A 20,040-nucleotide genomic window follows, 5' to 3' on the forward strand; every position below is an offset into this window, starting at 1 on the left:
GAAATACAGATGAGGCGAAATACAGATGAGGCTAAATGTTGGACTTATCAGCTATTCTCAGGATTGTGATGCTACTGTTCTACTCCACAGTTCCCGTATTTATTGTCAACAACGTTACAGTCACATGAGCTGTAGCTCGCGAGGCAAATTCTGTTTTATTAACTTTCCAAGCTGTGGCCCATCTGATAAGGTAAATAAGCGGAACAACTCTGAAGAGAAACTTTGTGACACTGTCGTCCTACAAAGACTGTCACCTTGCTTTGTAAACAAAACAACAACAAGGAATTTCCAGTCCTTCTTTTCCCTGAATATTAATTCTGAACATTATATTGTATTTTGGGCTGCACAGTGTTTGCAGTGTTGCTATGCAGCAAGAACGTGTTTGGTTTGAATCTTGGTCTAGGGATTCCGACTTCCTCCAACAGTTCAAAAACATGATTGTTAGATTAATTAGTTTCTTTAACTTCCCTTCTGATTCAATTGCATGCATTGCTGTCTGTTCTTTGTCTCTCCATTGCTTCGATGCTGGCAACCTGTCCATGATGTATCTCTGGAGACAAGTGTTTTGTGACCAAAACTGGATATGACAAATTTTATTTGATTTAAATTTTATTTCATATTTGATATAGTAAATACAACTTCTCTAACTCAGAGAAATAATAAAACAAGCAAAGGTTGTAACATTCTGTAAAAGTGCACCTACTTCTGCAACCATTATCTATAGACTCTAGGAGGCGCTGTTTATATTAGATTATTGTTTGAAACATTTTCCCCTTTGATTAGTCTGGTTTTTCAAAATCCACACAGAACAAATTATTTTCTCTAGCATGCCTTTATATCTGCAGGCCATTAACACTAAACAACAAAGTAGCTCAGACGCCTTGTTCTTTCTCTCTTTGCACCCAGGCTTTTCATGCGCTTTAGCTCCCCCTGGTGGCTAAGTATGTCTACAACAGTTTATCAGTGGACCTCGTTAGATAAACAGAATCAAATAAAGTTAATATCATTGCAACATATACTTTCCCATGCATGATTTTCACAGATTATTATTTTTATTATTACTATTATGAATCAACTTTGCAGCATATATGATTCTGTTGAGAGATAAAATCAGAAAGTTTTATACTTGTATCACATTTAACATGTTCAAACACATAAAATTAATCTGTTTCTGCCTTTCCTTTACTCTCTGAGTCTTTCTCCTTTTTTTCTCTTTTTACACTTGAGTCCGTCTCGGGGCTCTGATGCCAAACAGCTTTCATGGCTTCACTAAATGCCTCCTGTACAGTTTCTGCTTCTGCACCTGCATTGTATCCTTTCCTGACTCCCCTCATGGCTTCACTTAAAGCAGCCTCAGAAAGCAATGTCGGGCTTTGGACAGATGCTTGTGGTGGAACATCTGAATGTTCCGACCCACTAAGTAAGAGTTTAATGTGCTTGGTCACACCAAGGAATGCTCCCAACAATGCCCCTGTAGCACTACCCACTAGCTGACACATTAACGAATTAAACACGCTTCTTTTAGCTTTGTTTCTAGTTTCCTCTGATGATTGGTTAGTTGATGAGGGCTTCATTTTTGCCTCCTCTACCTCTATTTGGTTTATCACTGCTTGCAGCATCTCATTGGTGTAAAACTTGCCATCATTTGCTTCACTAATCTTATCAATTGTACTCAGTATTTCTGCCACTTGGAGCTTATTGTTCCTATACTGATCTTCTGTGTTACGGTTCCAGTATTTATTGTCTACAACATGGCACCTGCCTCCACAGTTTTTCACCAGGTCTTTCAGTTCTTCGTTGTGTTGGACAAAGTCCTCGATCCTCCTTCTCTCTGGGAGCTGGTCTCCATGGGTAAAGACAATGGCAGCAAATTTCAGAGCCTCTTCAGAGAAGTGTCTGCATATTTCTCTGATGACGTCTTTCTCCTGCTTTGTGAATTTCTCCACTTTAAGAACGATGAGGAAAGCGTGAGGTCCGGGAGCGCACTCTGTGATGCAGCTCAGGATCTCCTTCTTAAGCTTGACTTCAGAGACACGGGTGTCAAAAAGACCGGGACTGTCAATCAGAGTGAGGTTCCTGCCATTAACAGGTCTGGTTTCCCCTCGAGACAGACTTAGTTCGGAAATGGGAAAGTGGCTGATCTTGAAGACTTCCTCTCCAAATATGGTGTTAGCCAAGCTGCTTTTGCCACATCCAGTTTTCCCCAGAAGGACAATTCTCTTTGAGTCCGGCACTGGAAGAAAAGATAAGTACAAGAAAAGCATATTTGAATTGAAGCTTTTCAATTAACCCACTACTCAGTAAACGTCTGAGTTTAAGAAATACAAAATGTCAGTCGATGAATCTAGTGGCTTCGGACTGAGAAACAGATGGTTGCAGGTTTTTTAAACTTGAAAAAGTGGATATTTTATTCTTTTATTTGTTTTTCTTGGGATATGGGGAGATGTTACTCAAGGATGGGCGTAGTCCAAACACTGTGATCTGATAAATCCTCAGCAAACACTTTCACACATTTTCACACTTGGATATAATGTTAAATTCTTTCTCATAAAAACACATTCAGAACATAAAAAGAAAATCTCCACTTACTGGTAAACAAGAAACCAGTCAACTTTGAAGGGATTACAACACCAGGAAATGAAAATAAATAAATACAAACAGAAGTGAAATCATGCTCTCATAAAAACACACTTCAAACAGGAATCATATACAAAGATAAGATAAAGATTTTTTTTTTAAAATTAATTTAAAAGCATTTAAAGCCTAAAAATAAGTCGGTGAAAATCTTACAAACCAGTACATTACAATGTAGCACCATATTCAGCTGATTGCAGGCAAATGCCTTCACTGTGCCTCCAACAGTTTTAAATCTGTCAGTCAAGACCATGAAAGTTAACATTTAACCCAACCAAGCTGATCAATGTTTAATCAATCAAATGCAAAATATGATGTTCGGAGCAGGAACAGATAGAAAGAAAGCAAAACTGACCTTCCATGCTGACAGAAAAGAGATCACAGCAAAGCCACCTGAAGACTGATCAGCTGCTCTTCTATGTAAGGAAAGTGTTGTCTGGGAACTACGATCACTGCTGTTGTTTTTCTACAGCAGCGTGTGATTGTTGTATATTCTGGTTTGCCTAGTTGGTTGAGGCAATGGAACAATGGAACATTGTTGGTGCAACAATGGAAAGTCTATAAAACACACCATGATTTATTGTTAGAGTACAGACTAGACATACACCTTGAATTTATCCACATAGGTCAATTCTTTTATGCGACAGATTTGCGAAAGTTACGGTTGTCAAACAGACATGATTTTTCCATGCATTGAAAATTATTCATTGTAATCTTACGTGGCCACATTTGTTCCAAGCAATAGATGTGTAAAGCTATGGGGATAAAGACATATAGTCTGCCGACGTCACGGTACAGTGGCTTGCAAAAGTATTCATACCTTTTGAACTTTTGCATATTTTATCCACATTACAACCACTAACATGAATCTATTTCATTGGAATTTTATGTGAAAGACCGACACAAAGTGGTGTACAATTGTGAAGTCGAAAGAAAATGAAACAATGATTCAAAATATTTTTTTTTTTTTTTACAAATCTAAAACTGAAAAGTGTGCTGTGCAAAAGAGTTCAGCCCCATTTTTTCCACGTGTGAGGATGTGGGTTTTCTGTGCATTTTTGATTAATAATTAATGTTCGTGTTTTGCTCTTGATTGTTTCCATTTGTCCCTTGTTATCCCCTGTGTATTTAGTCTTACCTGTCTCCTCCATTCTTCACCAGATGCTTGTCACACTCAGTCATTGCTATGTCACTGTTTGCCAGCCATGTTCGCGTCTCGTCACTCATCTGTGGTTCCTGGCTAAAATTAAAATGAAACACACTTAGGTTTTTGGTTGTAATGTGACAAAATATGGAAATGTTAAAGGATCTAAATACTTTTGCAAGTCGCTGTATGCTATTATCAGCTTTGGTCATTTATAGATATTTTATTAGCATCATAAAAAGTCAATTTGTAATGTGTAATTTTAAGATGTAGGACTTCAGAACAAAGAATAACTGATTTTGAAGTGAAAAATCATTATTTTTTTTCCTCTATCTTTGAATAAAGTTGTACAATTGTGTAATGTTATTTTGTTTAATTATAAAATAATGTATAATTTTTTATTTTTTTGCTTAATTATAAAGTACCAGTGGAACCTGCATGGCCATAAGAGGAGGATAACAATGACATCTTTCACAGCTTTTCAGGGTGGTGCCGGTTTTAAATTAGTTCATTCTACTCCTTTCAACGAAGCAGTTAATGAAAAGCTTAAAAACAAAAAGCAAAAGAAACATGTTAATAATGTTCAAGAATGTCTTATGTGAGAATAGGAGGACAATGATGGCATCTTTTGATAGCTTTATAGGGTTGCATCTTGATGTGACAGGAAACGAACTGAAAGGACATTTTTGTGTGAGGTGTAACCCAATACCAGCCAGCAGAGACCTCAGAACAAAAGTGTTTACAGTCTTTTTATGTCACCAAAAGGCTGGCATGTTTTCAGCGCTACTGATAGATGAGACGGCAAAGCTACGGTGTGTACCTTTCATGAAAATATATTTTATATATACTGTCGGCAACAAAACATGCCGACAGTGCACCCTTCCCAGACAGCACTCCCCCCCCATCTCCAACACACCACACCAGGCCGACTGTCATATTGAAGCCACCTCTCCGGATCACCACCACACACTTCCACCCACTAGAATCTGGCAACCACCCCACCCAAAGGGTCGGCCACCATAACCAAAAATCTGACCGATCCCAGAAGAACTGATTTGCCAGCCCTGTCCCCGACCGTCCCCCGAGGCCCCAAAGGTCATCCACAGCCCAGGCTCCAACCACAGGGCAGATACTTTCTTCTGGCCCCCCCATCCTCAAATGGCAATCAGTAAGGAAAAAGTCTGACTTAAGTTTTTTCTTATGTAAATTGTTTTATGTCTTTGTAGAAAAGTTAATGCACTAAAACCATACTTTACAAAAGCTGCATTCCCATTCATCATAGAATTGCTCAAATTGATATTAGGAAAATAAATTGGCTAAATAGAAACATGCTAATTCTGTAACAACTCATGTTTTTTTGTGCTAAGATGAGGTGTTTTTTCAGCAGAATAGAAACAAATGTATTTTGCAAGACTGCAATAGAAAAACGTCTTTTGCATCACAGGAGTCACAGCCGGATGTCACATTGAAGGAGACGACAGGAAATGGTAAGAGGATGATGGTTAGTTTTGGGTTTTTTTGGACATAGTGCAGTTGGCTCCACCAGAGCTCCCACAGCATCGCACAGCTCATAAAAAGTTGTGTGTCATTCCAACATGTTGAATTCATACCTCTTCTGCAAAACTGCTGACTACCATTTCCCCAAAATGGCACGTAAGAACCCGCTCTCCAAGTGTAAAGGGCTTGTTGCTCCAGTGCATGAATAAGATGCCGACTTCTGATGGCTGAATTATGAACACATCTCATGTAACTGTTTATATCCATCACTGCCATTACTGTTGAATAACCTTATTCATGTGTGATTTTAATTGAATTTCTTATTTAATGTAAAACACCTTTGCGGTTTTTCTCGTTTTTTTATTGTTTGGTTTTTTGACAGTAGAATATAGACCAAGTGTTGGACACATTTATAGTGGAAACTCAGCTACATATTGCTACAAAGTGGTACTAGGACTTTCTGCTGTGGTCCTCTGAAGAAAAGATGGGTAAAGATGAACAAATAGTGACTAATGATCTTCAACAGCCAAAATAATATATTGGTCAGGCACCATAATCTTCTGTTAGAAACAACATAAATGAGGTGTGCATTTAAAAAAAAAAAAAAGTTGAAGACCTCTGGAACGAGCTGAATCAGACAACTGTAAACAGCGACAATTGTTCTACTTTGGAAAGAACTTCAAACCCAACCAAGTTGGGTTTCTAGCTCAAAAAATCTTTTGGATTTTCTTATTGAACTGTGCAAGTGAAAATGTTCAAGTTTAAAATTGTTACTCTCATGATTCTTGGGTGTTTGAGTATTTAGACGTGTGTTTTTATAGTTTTTACTTGTTTGCCATGTTCCCTGTGGAACATCTTTCCCCCCTATTTCCTCAGTTCTATGTCAGCTGGTCAGTTATTCTGATACTGACCCGACATTTTATGCTCATTAAAAGCTTTTTTTTATTGTTATGTTTTATATTTGACTGATGAAAAACTAAACTCTTACACCAAGTAACACCAGCTTGGCTTTTAGGCTACGCTTGCGAAAGTGAGCGTGAAGTGAGATGCAGAAGTATTTATGCAAGAGACATGTGGCCAACAAGTTGTTTTATTTTGCTATAACAACAAAAAACAAGAAAAAAAAAAGATGTGCCTAAACAAAAAAACACAGATAGTTTATCGTACAGAAAAGTACCATAAATGTCAGTGTTTAAAAATGTTAAAATATATCTGGGAATATGATTGCTTTACCTTAAAATCAGTATACAGTGAAAGCATTTCCAAAGAAGATTAGACTGTACAACACTCCAAACTGTAAAATTATTCAATTTGCTGAATTTACGTACAAATTGAACCCAAAACACCAGTTTCATGAATACATAGCACAAAAACGACAATGTTGAGGAAGAATCCTAGTTTTAACATTCAAGTCTCCTTTACTGTTTATTCAAATGGATTAAATGGATCATATGTTCTTTCAAACAAATCCTTAAGCCATTCCAGTATACCTTCCACTCCGTCTGCTGATTCCAGCTCAACTTCCTGGCCTATGGGGATGGCTGGGGATGGTACGCTTACAGCTGTAATTTCTTTCCCCACTTCCTCTAAAGTTTCAACCATCAATTCTTCAGCACCGTGACTTGGTATCGTGGTGCTGGATAGTGTTATCTCTGGTAATGTCTGCTCTAACCTAGATTTGATGAACCAAGCGGAGATGGCTACAATTATTCCTGAGATTGCCACACCAATGATGACTTTGATGGGTATTTGTGTTCCTCTCTCCAAAGACTTCTTTTGGATTTTGACTATTGCCCATTGTCTGATCTCATCCTCTGACAGGTTTTCTGATGACATCTTGATCAGTTTTGCCTCTTCTTGTATTTTTCTCTCCGCCTCATTCAGCTCTGCATTGGTGTAGAACCCTCCTCTGTTCTCCATCAACATCTTGTCTATGGTGTTGAGCAGCTCTGCCACCTGGAACTTGTTGCTTCTGTAATCGTCTTCCTGGTTGTTCTTCCAGTATCTGTTATCAAAGACATGGCAGCGACCGCCACACTTCTCCACCAGTTCCCTCAGACCGTCACTCTGGTCCACATACTCTTCCATTTTCATCCCTTCAGGCAGCTGGTCACCGTGGGTGAAGACCACCGCTGCATACTTCAGGGCTTCATCTGTGAATTTCTCTAATATTTTGGTGACTACAGCCTTCTCCTGCTCTGTGTATCTCTCCACCTTGAGAAGAATCAGAAAGACATGAGGCCCCGGAGCGCACTCTATGATACACGTCTCCCACGCAGACTTGACCTCCTTCTGAGACATCCTGCCTGAGTCGAACAAACCAGGCGTATCAATCAAAGTGAGGCTTTTGCCATTGACACTTTTGGTTTTAGCTTGGGAAGCAAAAGAGGTTGTGTCGTTAATTTTTTTTACTTGAAAAATTGCTTCTCCAAAAATGGTGTTAGCCAGGCTGCTCTTGCCGTTTCCACTCTTCCCCAGCAGGACAATCCTGAATGTGTCTGACCCTGGAGGAAAACAAAAAATGATCATTTTACAGACTGCTTGGTGTTTATACTGTAAGACCCTTGCAACCAAAATTGAGCCTCAGTCACAAGAACAAATGAATCAATTACATTCTAAAACAACTAAAAAATGTTAGTTTAAATATTGCACATTCAATCACTGTATATCTATATATATTTAATTGTAATCATAGTCTCAGAAGAGTTTTTGAAAGTTGGATTAGTATTCAACTGAATAGGAGAACTGTCTGAAAAAACCTCAGTGAACATGAAATTATTCTCTGCATTTGTAAATGTTATCAGTTTAGTAAAACTTAATATTCCTGTCTATATCTAGAATCTAAGCTCTACATTTAGACAACGGTCTCTTCCAGCACATAAGACAACATAACAGTTTTGAATGACTTTTATCATTTGTATTAAATATTGTAGAAGTGTTAAGGTTTGCAGACCCTCCCAAAATTCAATGAAGAGTAAATCAACAGAGTCAGAAATAGTAAAAGGAGTTATGCTAATTTTTTTTTTAGGGGCGGGGGGTCAAATGACACGTTAGACTTTCTCATAAACCTACAGAACCTTCAGAAAGACAATTTGTTTGAGATTAAATAAATAAAATAATCAGATGAATAAGCAAACAGCTCATCATTTAATTGGGTCGAAAGTAATTCTCTTTTTACTGTAACAAAAACATTTCAGCTCAAAACAAATTTAACGTTAAAAGAGGTAAAGTTGGAAACGTCAGCACAGCTTACCGTTCATGTTGTCGCAGAGAGAATTACATGAAGAAACGATGAAACGTCTGAGCTCGGAGGCTTGTTCTTTTGCTCTGACTTGCCTGCTTTGTTGTCTTTCTTCCTGTTTGACTTGTTTCCAGGCAGCAAGCTCTTGGAATGATCGAAACACAAAGTGCAATTACATCAAATCAATTTTTGGTCCACCAGTGTGCAGCTTTGTAGAGCTCAACACTATCATAAAACAATGCAATGGAAGCAGAGATACAGCACAAAACATGAATTAGAAACAACATGGAGCCATGTTTATTAAAAGATACAAAGCAAGAGAAGATGGAGGAATCAGTCCATGAAATGGAAATTACTACTTATTTTTTGACAATATATGACGAACAGTAATCTATGACTTTTGGGATCCTGCTTGTACTATTTCATAATGTTTAGCTAAGGGTTTTTATACATTTAAGAGATTATTAGAGACCATTATGCTGTTGGAGTACTAGTGTGTTGACTTTAATCTTAATATTTTTCTTACATTTTGAGTGTAAAAGTATCAAAAGTATTGCTTATACTTTTTTTTGCTTAGTGTCGCTTATAAAGTGGCAAAGATATCTGGTTGTCCGCAACATTTCAAAAATCATTGCTATGTTCTACATGGGATTTTGCGAAATTCGTCTTAAATGTACAATCAATGTGTAGCCTAAAATGTGTTTATAATTTGTGTCAAAGTGAGCTTATGTATGTTTTTACAACAATTGATGTTCACAAAAACAAAACTTACTGAATCAAATGATTCTCTATTTAAATATCGGTCTATGCTTTCTGGACATTTTAACCAATTTACAAACTTTTGAGATCTACATGCAGGTTTAATAAAAGTTTGATTGCTCTGTGGATTTTGCTGTGATAATTTTTTTTATTATTTATTGCAGTTGAAAGTTTGCTGAGGTGAATATATGATTACATGCACATGATTCTTCCATTATGAATAAAAAAATCCCCATAAGGTTGAAGGATCATACCTGACATCTCATTTTCTGACTAATTCGCTTAAGAATAAAGTCTTCGGCTAACAACCTAAGAAATCTTAGAAAAAGGGTTAACACAACATTTACATTTGGTTATATGTTATTATTATTAACTATGTCATGACCAGATGGCCATGAGCATTACTACACATCATACTCACAGCAGCCCCTTCATTATTTAGTTTGTTTGGCTTTTAGGTGTATTTTTGTGACCATTTAAACTTTTCCTTTCTGTGTTTGTTCTTTTGGCTTAAATAATGTCCCTACTGGGTGCAGCTGGTAGGTAATCAACCCCTGTAAGGAAGACAAGTCCATCAAGTTTCTTATGAAACTTTTCAATTGGTCTGTTCAGCCGCCGCTATGCTGAACTCCCAGATGGTAAAAATAGTAAGCTCATTAAACAACTCAAACAGGTGACACAAAAGCTCAAGGAAAAGGAAAAGGTTTGGGGATCTGAGTCTCCGTAGCAGCATCGCAGCATGGAAGGTAAACCTGTATAACATTCATTTAAAATGTTATTTTTTTGGCTACTATGTTTTACAGATAATCATGTTTTTTTTCAAAGGGTGCAGTTATTTTTATTTTTTCAAACGTGTAAAAAAATTTTTCCTACAAAAAAATAAAACAGTAGTTTAAGTTTTCACTGTGAGTGTGTTTACCTCTGTACACAAAAATGTCATTTAATTCAGATGGTTTTGTCACATTTCCTGAGTTTGTATGTTTGTGTTTACATTTAAACTCAACACCTTTAATTTGGCTGAATTTTTCTTTTTCAGTCAATATGTTTGTTTCTGATAGGAAATTTGACAAGTGCCAACAATATTATCATGTCCGGTTAGGGGAATGGTGGTAAAATGAAAGGGCTACTTTAAATCATTTCTATCTTGGGATGTGAATATTTCTGGACTAGTTGTGAAACATTTCCCTAAACACATTTAATTCCCATTCTGCTTTCTACGTCATAAAAATACTTTTTGATTAATACAAACAAAATTATCCATGTCCTCATATAAACTTCTTTTTTTTTCTCTTCCAGAAAATATGAGGATTGTGGTTTTGGGAAAGACTGGAGCTGGGAAAAGCAGTCTTTTAAACACCTTGTCTGGAGAGAATGCATTTGAAATAAATCATACCGCCAAATCTGGAACCAGAACATGTGAGGCAAAGTCAAAAACGGTCGTTGGGAAAAATTTGCTTCTGGTCGATACTCCCGGTTTTTTCGACACTGACAGATCTGAAGAAGACATGAAGGCTGAGATAGTAAACTGCATCACAGAGTGCGCTCCTGGTCCTCATGTGTTTATCATTGTGCTAAAAGTGGAGAAATTCACAGAACAGGAGAACCAAGTCATAAAGAAGTTAACCGACTACTTCTCAGATGAAGCTCTGAGGTTTGCCACAGTGCTGTTCACTCATGGAGACCAACTGGGAGAGGAAACACACATTGATCAGTTTGTTAATGAAAGTGAAGAGCTGAGAAACCTGGTAAAGAGGTGTGGGAACAGATGCAACGTCCTTGATAACAAATACTGGAAGGGAAGCCAGGACGAATACAGGAGCAACTCTGTCCAGGTGAAAGAGCTTCTGAACACATTGTACAACATTTTTGAGGCAAACAATGGAGGATATTATACCACAGAGATGCTGCAGATGGCCAACAGAAATATCGACGATGAGAGAGAGAGCTTAAGGCAAGCGTTTCCGAATCTGTCCCCTGCTGAGGTCACGCAAAAGGCCAAAAGTGTTGTCACTGAAAACATCCTGTTAAAGGTGACAGGGATTTCAGCAGGGGCACTTTTAGGTGCATTTCTTGGTGGTGGAATAAAATTAATGAGAGAAGGAAACCCAACAGTGCCAATAGTACTTGGAATAGCATTCGGGACGGCAGTGGGGATAGCTCTGGGAGCAGAGACCACAGGTGCAGGTGGCACAGCAACATCTACAGTTCAGACGACTGGAGAACTCCAGGAGTTAGGTTCAAGTGACAATGACGCTGACTAAGCAGAACCACAGAGGAAATAAACTTCTTCCACTGGATAATGTAGGCTGAAAGACATATTATAAGAGGATACTGACCTTTTGCAATTACCGTATCACTTTGAGGCGCCATGATGGACATCTGAAGTGATGGACGGGAGTAACTGGGATCATTTTCCCAAGTTGCTTTGGACCCAACAAATTTGTCTCTGAAATTTAGCTGTATTTAGTTAGAAACAGCTAGCTCAGACGCTAACCTGTACCTTCTCCAAGATTTTCGTCCAGTTCGCTCTGCTTTTTTCATCACACACTAATGTAACAACTGCTTTCTATATGTTGTGGTTAAATGTTAGTTTATAGTGATACACAGTTTTTAATAATAGCCATTTTAACCAATTGAGGGATTGCTTTCAGAGCTATGATTTATATATATTATGTGTCTTTTGTATATTTGTTTAACTGACAGGTATGACCTCTCCAATTCCAAAGAAAATGAAGAAACGGGAGTAAACCTGAAACTTTACTTAAAGTCATTGTGTGTTCAGAAAATGCACCTCTTTAATATTTGTAAAACACTGTGATGGACATAAAACCTCATTTGAATTAGAATGTACGAACTTTGCAGAGTTGTCATTTCTATGGGCAGAGTGACACTGCTGTGAATAATAACTGTAACCTGTAAATATAATTTCAATTACTGTACCTAATGCAAATTTGATTACTTTTTGTGCTTGGCATCTATGTAATAAAAAATGAAAAAGACCTAGAGTGGATTTATTTTTGCTTGTCAAGTAAGTATCAGTGAAGCATCAATGCACACACAGGCATAGTTATGTATCCATCCATTATCTTACACTCTTGTCCCTAGTGAGGTAATGAGGGGTGAGCTCCACTGCCTTCTCCCAGTGCTCTCAGTGCTAACTACAAAAATGCACAGCTTGGTCAGAAACAACTGATCAGAGCAAGAAGGAGGGTCTTAGCGCTGACAATCATTCTCTTGCGTACTACACTCATTCACCACCTTGCTATGCTATGGCTAGCTTGTCAATTGCTCAGTTAGCATGGTCACTAATCATGGTGGATTAATGGTTTTCCTGTAACGGTGAGTTGTTTTTCCACCATTAGCACACTTTGCAGCAAGTACACAAGTTTGATTGACAGCTCTAAGACCCTCCTCCTGGCTCTGATTGGTTGTTTATGACCGGGAGTTGTGCGTTTTTGCAGACTGCAAAAGCAGCACAGGGAGGAGGGGGGGGATTTAATCCTAATTAGCTTGTTTGCGAAATAAGAAAAATAATCTTTTTTTTTTTTTTTTTTTGTAGATTGTCTCATGCTGTCTATTAATAAATGTGTAAGAAAACAATTTTTTTTTTAATTTTTAGAAACGTTACATACTCCAGCTTTAAATGTGATGGAAATATCAATCAGTTTTGAAATGCAAATACAACTCATCTTTTATGAGGGTGAGGATTTTCCATCATCCAAAGCAAATTTCACCTAGTAATGTTTCTATATCTTTAATAATTTTTGCCTTGTCTTCTCACAAGTTGGTTAGGTAGATAGAAATCACCATATCAATGAACAGTGAAATGCACCGTACTTTGACTATAAGTCATGGGATGGCATAACTTAGTTTTGAAATTCCTCATCTACCAGAAGCACTGACAAAACGTGAAATATTTTCGTAATTCAAGATAACAACTTGTCCTGTGTTTGAGCATGTGGGATGATATGTTCTAAGTGACTTGCTTGGCTTAAGAATACTTTTTGGGACCTCACCTGATAGAGCAACACAACACATTGTGCAAATAAAGAGCTGGAAATTTGAACGCGAAGTAAGAAAACACTTTGGTGAACAACCTTTCACATCAATTACAGCTATGAATGTACATTTTTTGCACAATTAGATTTGCTAAAAATATCAAGCTCAGTTAGAGCATCTATGAACAACAATTTTCAAGTAAAATTCTTCGGACAATTTTACATTTATGTTTTCCTTCCACTTCACAAACTTGCACTACCAAGGCATTGAGAGATCAAACACAAAGATTATACAATATTGTAGCCATGGTAACACAACAATCAAACTATCAAGCTGATTCTTTAAACTTTTACGAAGTATACTTCCTAATTAAATCCTAAATGTACTTTTTATTTTTTTTTATTTCTTCTCTGCTGAATGCATGAAATAAAATTTAATACCATTATCATTCTCAATAAATGAATGCTACAGGTTTAGCTCTATGGTCTGTGTTACAATTCAACCATTTCTACTGAGTTTTCTTTACCTTGTTATCCCATTCTTATAATTCTAGATCTCAGAAGTGCTAACATAAAAAAGTACGTAGAGTGAACCTCTTTGAGCTTTTTTGATCTTTGAAGCAGTCTGCAGCCCAAGTTGTTATAGAGGTTAAACAGATTTTATTAGGGCTTATTTAGCAAAATAGCAGCAAATTTGCTTATTTCATACCTTCATAACCAGCGACCTTCTCTCCTCTGGTCTGTTTAACAACTACAGTCTCAGATCAACTCAGCCCTCCACCTCTGTCAGCAGCAGAAACAGCAAATTTATACCTATCAGGGAGAATACAGACTATATTTGCTTTGCATTGCCCCCACATGATGACAATGATATAGTATGATCAGGTTAAAAATGAGATTCTTGATTAATATGGGTTGTTGCTATGTTGTTGTACCGTGTTTTAAGATCTTGTTCATTGTGCCCCTTTTTAACTTTGAGCCCCCGCCCCTCCAAAGGTCTCTGCACGGCCCTGGCATCAGCGCTATCAACTGCACCACAGTGCATTGAAAGTGATCGTACCTCTTTGATGTGAGTAGCTCTCTTAAACACCGAGGCATCATACAACTCAGACGGTAATTGTTATATTGAAACAATTACTTTTGCTGGCTTAGTTAATGATGTGGGATAGTTTTGCTTTGTGTTTCATTGTTTCATTGCAATGAAACTGTCACTGTAATCGACATTAAATCATATTTTCAGTCATTGGACCCGCCCTTCATAAGAACGGACTGTAATTATCATCATTATTGTTTGGGTTTTTTTAAAATGTACATTGAAAGTATTTAGCTTCAGGATTCAACTTGCTCCATTGCCCTGCCTTGAAAAACCAGTGGCTCAAGAAGACTCTCTGGTTGCTGCTTGAACATCACAGTGTTTTTGTTTTGGTGACATTTCGTTCTAACGAGTTCTCTGCAATAGGCTGGACCAAGTTTTTAACCGCAATGCAGTCGATCAAATGAGTCACCAGCACCACGTCAAATGCATATTTCATAAGTGTCGTTCCTTCAACGGTGCAAAGCATGTTGATGTTCCCAGAGGAAAGGATGAATAGGTGATACAGCACAGGTCTGTGGGCCTCTAGACTGTAAAGAAAATATTGCTTATTGGCTTTTAAATGCAAACACTTGGCAGTGAATCCAAGTGAATTCTTCAAACCATTTCTCTTGGATATACTTAGGGTTTTCTTTGCAAGTTTGTAACTGCTATTTCTTTTTTATTGGCTTTGCTTTTCCGACATGTGCTCCTTTGCTGCTGCCTGTCCAGACAAACATGGCCGAAAGCAGAACATCTTTGAGCCATTAAAACATTTGATTCATAATTACATGAGTTAATGATGATAATCCTTCGACTCACATTTCAGTTTAGCAGTACAACATCTACAGAAGTCTCTCAGTTCCACCTTTCTCTCTCTTTTTTAGATATTCGACCACCATGGCTGCACCTTGTCACCAAACACATGCACACGGTGGGTTTCTTTCAACGGTAGGTTTTGGATTTGTGGCATGCAAAGTATATAGTTGCCCACCGATGCAGTAAGTCTCTGCAGCTTCTGAGTTACCAAGATCATTTAATGTATTTTCTTAATGCTGCTCTCCTTCCCCAGATGGGGAAGGAATAGTCTGGGGAATCCTATAATCATAAATATCACCTATTTATGATTATATATGATATTTATTTTCTAATTAGGTGACTTAAGAAGGCAATTCATGCAAGGTTTTATTTTATTCATGGAGGTCAGAGTAAAGAGGGTTGAATACAAACACTTTACTTTCAGATTTGTGTTTCTTGTGATACTTTGGGTTGCTCTTCCAAGCAACGTCCCAATAAGATACAATTTGCATGATTGAATACTGAAAAAAACACACAACCAGTATGAACACTTTAAGGAACTGTAACAATAGGCTATTATTTGGGATTATTTGCTCCACCCCTTCATAGTGTCTTTTTTGGGTAAGGTAGAACAAGTGGAAATAAGTTTGACATTTAAAAAAGATTCATTTGTTTTGCTGTCAATCTGGTTTCTATGCTGCTTTAAATAAGTACTGGAATAACAACCCTATTAAAATGAAGGTGTGCCCAAATACAAAGCTGGACGAAGCTCCAAATTTGAATTAAGACGTTTTCTAAAGTGTTTCGTAACTTTGTGAGTGAATTACAGTTAATAAAAGGAGATCGTCAACAGATAAACACTCTAATTAGAATTAGTCTAAACAGAACAGTTTGTGATTTTTTTAAGTAATCAATAGGAATATATGTTATTCTTGTTAGCAAAAATAATGATTTCTTTGATACCCTGCTCATTCAGAGCAGCACAAAAATGTTTGGAAAGGATTCCCATTTTGACATATTTTTAAGTCTTGGATAATTTTCCAAATGTTTCATCACAAAATCCATCAAAAAAAAAAACAACAACAACACTTTCAACTGTTATGTGACAGTAAAGTGAAAAAGTTCAAGTGGTAAGGCTGCTGTTGTTACCAATGAATGAATGTTCTACCAATGCAGGACTTAGAAGTGAAAGTGACTTCAATCTGCAACTTCAGGCTGTTGTTCAGGGTTGGAACAGGAGGACATGCTGTCAGGTCTTTTAAAAGTGAATTTAATCTGTGTGACCTCATGGATAATTATATTAGCAATTATCCAAACAAAAGGTTTTAAGATGGTTGTATCCACACCTTTAATGACCAAATACCAAACTAAAGATTAATTTAGTTGCTTTCATTTTTGATTCTCAGATCTCTTGTAAAACAGAAAGGTCCCTTAAAAGGCTAAGGATCTGTCACCAAATCATGAAGTTACAAGTTTATGGACAAATCTTCCATAAGACAAACCTTATGGAAGATTTGTGCATAAACTTGTAATTTTCACATTCTATGGGTGGGTTTTCATTTTTGAAGTTAATTTTTCTTGAATGTCATTTATAATCATAAGTTTGGTCATATTCTGTTCCCTTCTCTGTGTGTATTGTTGTTATATTGTTATATTTGGAATTTGTATGAAGTTAATTATTTTCATAAGTAAAGTTAAACCTCTTTTTCTGAAACCAGAAACTTCTCTGCTGGTACTTTTTACTTCTAGTGCGTGGAGAACCTCCTCCTCCTGCACAGAAACTACCTTTTGACACAAGAGCAGCCATGACACACAGGATAGAGAAAGTGTTTTATTTTGGGAGAAAAATGCATGGACACACATGTATAAGTATACAGTCACATATTCCTAATGGCAAAAAGAATCTAAAACACTTGATGATTAGTCAAACGGACAGAAAGGATTGTACGTTTGTTCAAATAATGCATTAAGATAGTCACAAATGGCTTCAAATGTGTTTGGTATTGCTTGCTCAGCTTTCTGATGTAAAACGGTTTGAGCTGCTTCCACAACTGATTCCTCTGCTACGCTTGATGTTGAGTTTGATCCGGAGATGATCAAAAAAGCAAGTAATCCAACACCAACACCAACTGCACCAACTGAGACCAACTTTTTCCAAAATGTTTCCTTCAACTGTTTTTTTAGGACAACAATTTTTACCTGCTGTCTCATTTCATCCTCTGACATGTTCTCTGTTGGCAATTTTAAAAGCTTTATTTCCTCTTGCATTTCACTCTCAATGTCATTGAGTGTTTTATTTCTGTAGAACCCTCCTTTGTTCTCCATCAACATCTTGTCTATGGTGTTGAGCAGCTCGGCCAACTGGAACTTGTTGCTTCTGTAATCGTCCTCCTGGTTGTTCTTCCAGTACCTGTTATCAAAAACATGGCAGCGACCACCACACTTCTCCACCAGTTCCCTCAGACCGTCACTCTGATCGGCATACTGTTTTATTTCCATCCCCTCAGGCAGCTGGTCACCGTGGGTGAAGACCACCGCTGCGTACTTCAGGGCGTCATCGGAGAAGTACCGGCGTATGTTAGCGATGACGTCTTCCTCCTGCTCGGTGTACTTCTCCACTTTGAGAACGATCAGAAAAACGTGAGGCCCGGGAGCGCACTCTATGATGCACCTCAGTAACTCGGGTTTCACGGCCTCCGGAGACCTGCCTGAGTCGAACAGCCCAGGTGTATCGATCAAAGTAAAGTTTCTTCCATTGACGAGTTTTGTTTGTGCTTCGGTAGCAAAGGAATCCATGTCGTTAAAATTTTTAGCGAAGAATATGGCTTCTCCGAAAATGGTGTTGCCCAGGCTGCTCTTCCCGTTCCGACTTTCCCCCAGCAGGACGATCCTGACTGTGGCTGCAGCTAAAGGGAAAGAACAGCAAATCATTCAAACTAACCTTTTTACTTCGTGTACAAAAACACAGCTACATCTGAATTTTTTTAAAAGCTGTATTGATTCAACAACCAACAGTTTGATGCAAAATTAAAAAACTTTATTTAATCCTTGGCTAGTGTGGACTAATGAGTCGCAGCAGATCCTGTAGTTTGGTACATGAAGTAAGCCCAACAAAGGTACATCCAAAAAAATGGCATTACCCAGTTGAACAAAGCAGCATCAAACCAAACAACAACTTCTATTAATTTGTATTGAAATTGACTATTATCGATATCCAACGTCATTGTGCTAACATTTACCGCTAAATCATATTTCACTTTAATTTCTGCAACATAGAGTGTACATTTAGCGAGATTGGAGGATTCATTTAATTTCCAACAAGCTTGCAGTGATACAACATTTCACTACTAAAGGAAAGGTTATCAATGACAACATTACAGAAACTGAGTTAAAACATCTAAATTACATCTGTAAGCCTGTAACGGTAATCTTATATAACGTTTAGGGAACACTTTAATTGATGGGGTGTACATAAGACTGACATGACAGTGTTATAAACATGACATAAAACCAGTAATGAAGAAGAAGGAGTCTTTATGAATGTTAATGACTGTTGTTATGAAGTGTCATTCAATAAACAATATTTTTAATGTAAAGTTGACAATGGACTTTTTAATACAACTTTTAATGCAACTGTGCATTAAAAGAGTCATTATTTTTACTGAATGAAACTTCATGACAACTGTCATAGACATTCACAAAGACTCCTTCATGTTCATGATTGTTGTTATGTCATGTTTATGACACTGTCATGTCAGTCTTATGGACACCCCTTCAAATAAAGTGTTACCTTGTTTCTCTTGATTTCACTAATAATTGTTTTGCTGATAAGTTGTTTAGGTGTGGCAGAGCAAAACTTGCTGCTTGAGTAAATCATAGTACGAAAAAGAATTGACAACCTTTACCTGTTAAAGTAATCTCCAGAAAGTGTCTATATGTAACGTTTAATCATAATCAAACCAGGTTCACATGACAGAAACAGCTAAAACCTCTTTCCATCTCATTGATTTTTATAACAGGTCAATTCTAGGTATTTAGAGGAAAATTTATTTATATAACTTACCTTCCATTCTGCCAAAAAGAAATATTAGCAGTGAAATACAAAATGCCTCCTTCTTTGGTCTTTTCTCTTGATCTGTAGCTCCGACTTGCCTCAGTTTGACTGTTTTTCTCTCATCTGACCTGTCTGACTTGTTTCATCATGGTGAACAGAATGAATGACTAAACAGGTGTCATCTGTGGTAAAACAGTTTCATTTCATAGGGAAATATGTTTCAATATTAGTTTTACGAGAAAAATAACATTCTTCTCTGTTTTATTATGTAAGGTTTATCTGTTATCTCTGTATCTGCACTAGTTTGTTCAAGGAGATTCAAATTCCTCCTGTGGTCCAACAAAACGCCTCCCGGTTGGGTGGTGCTTAGTGCATCTCATGCATTTAAAGAGACAGCATCCAAACATGTTGCTCTCAGATAGCACCCCAGAAATGAGGTTAAAGAGGTCTGCAGAGTTACAATAAAATTAATTTATATCAAAGATTGCAGTTCCACTGTACATAAACCAGAACTATGTAAAAAGTAAGAATTTAAAAGCATGTCTGCTTTAAGCCTGACTATGACTATGAATAGTCTGCAGAAACACAAGACGATGTACAAACTTACATTCATCAACAAAATTATTGAGAAAACTGTTTAAACAGTTAAATAGCTTCTTAATGATAACCTACTACTTTGATGTCTTTCAGTCTGGATTTTGCTTTCCAGAACTTTCTCCAGCTAAACAGAAACAAAACTGAAGTTATTATCTTTGGACCTGAAGAGGAGCTATCTGGAGTCAATGCACAGCTTCAGTTATTACAACTGAAACCTAGTGACCAGGCCTGTACCCTGGGAGTAGT

At 37.3% G+C, this 20,040-nt stretch overlaps 4 protein-coding genes across 4 annotated transcripts; 1 reads left to right on the top strand and 3 right to left on the bottom strand.

The window, feature by feature from the left end:
- Positions 1–761: 761 nt before the first annotated feature.
- Positions 762–3,816, bottom strand: LOC103144595 (GTPase IMAP family member 7-like). Its single transcript, XM_007561655.2, has 3 exons — positions 3,773–3,816; positions 2,990–2,997; positions 762–2,233 (listed from the first exon to the last, which is right to left on the bottom strand). The coding sequence occupies exons 1-3, from the start codon at positions 3,814–3,816 to the stop codon at positions 1,161–1,163; spliced, it is 1,125 nt and encodes a 374-aa protein (XP_007561717.2). The 3' UTR covers positions 762–1,160.
- A 2,552-nt stretch (positions 3,817–6,368) lies between these two features.
- On the bottom strand, positions 6,369–8,586 carry LOC103144596 (GTPase IMAP family member 7-like). Its single transcript, XM_007561656.2, has 2 exons — positions 8,529–8,586; positions 6,369–7,779 (listed from the first exon to the last, which is right to left on the bottom strand). The coding sequence occupies exons 1-2, from the start codon at positions 8,533–8,535 to the stop codon at positions 6,701–6,703; spliced, it is 1,086 nt and encodes a 361-aa protein (XP_007561718.1). The 5' UTR covers positions 8,536–8,586; the 3' UTR covers positions 6,369–6,700.
- A 1,948-nt stretch (positions 8,587–10,534) lies between these two features.
- Positions 10,535–11,805, top strand: LOC103144672 (GTPase IMAP family member 4-like). Its single transcript, XM_016676186.1, has one exon. The coding sequence runs from the start codon at positions 10,535–10,537 to the stop codon at positions 11,534–11,536; it is 1,002 nt and encodes a 333-aa protein (XP_016531672.1). The 3' UTR covers positions 11,537–11,805.
- A 5,250-nt stretch (positions 11,806–17,055) lies between these two features.
- LOC103144673 (GTPase IMAP family member 7-like) lies at positions 17,056–19,446 on the bottom strand. The gene is made up of 2 exons (XM_016676210.1): positions 19,207–19,446; positions 17,056–18,049 (listed from the first exon to the last, which is right to left on the bottom strand). The coding sequence occupies exons 1-2, from the start codon at positions 19,211–19,213 to the stop codon at positions 17,064–17,066; spliced, it is 993 nt and encodes a 330-aa protein (XP_016531696.1). The 5' UTR covers positions 19,214–19,446; the 3' UTR covers positions 17,056–17,063.
- Between the last annotated feature and the right edge of the window lie 594 nt (positions 19,447–20,040).

This window comes from Poecilia formosa, unplaced genomic scaffold (assembly GCF_000485575.1).
Source record: "Poecilia formosa unplaced genomic scaffold, Poecilia_formosa-5.1.2 Scaffold130, whole genome shotgun sequence".
Taxonomy (NCBI): domain Eukaryota; kingdom Metazoa; phylum Chordata; class Actinopteri; order Cyprinodontiformes; family Poeciliidae; genus Poecilia; species Poecilia formosa.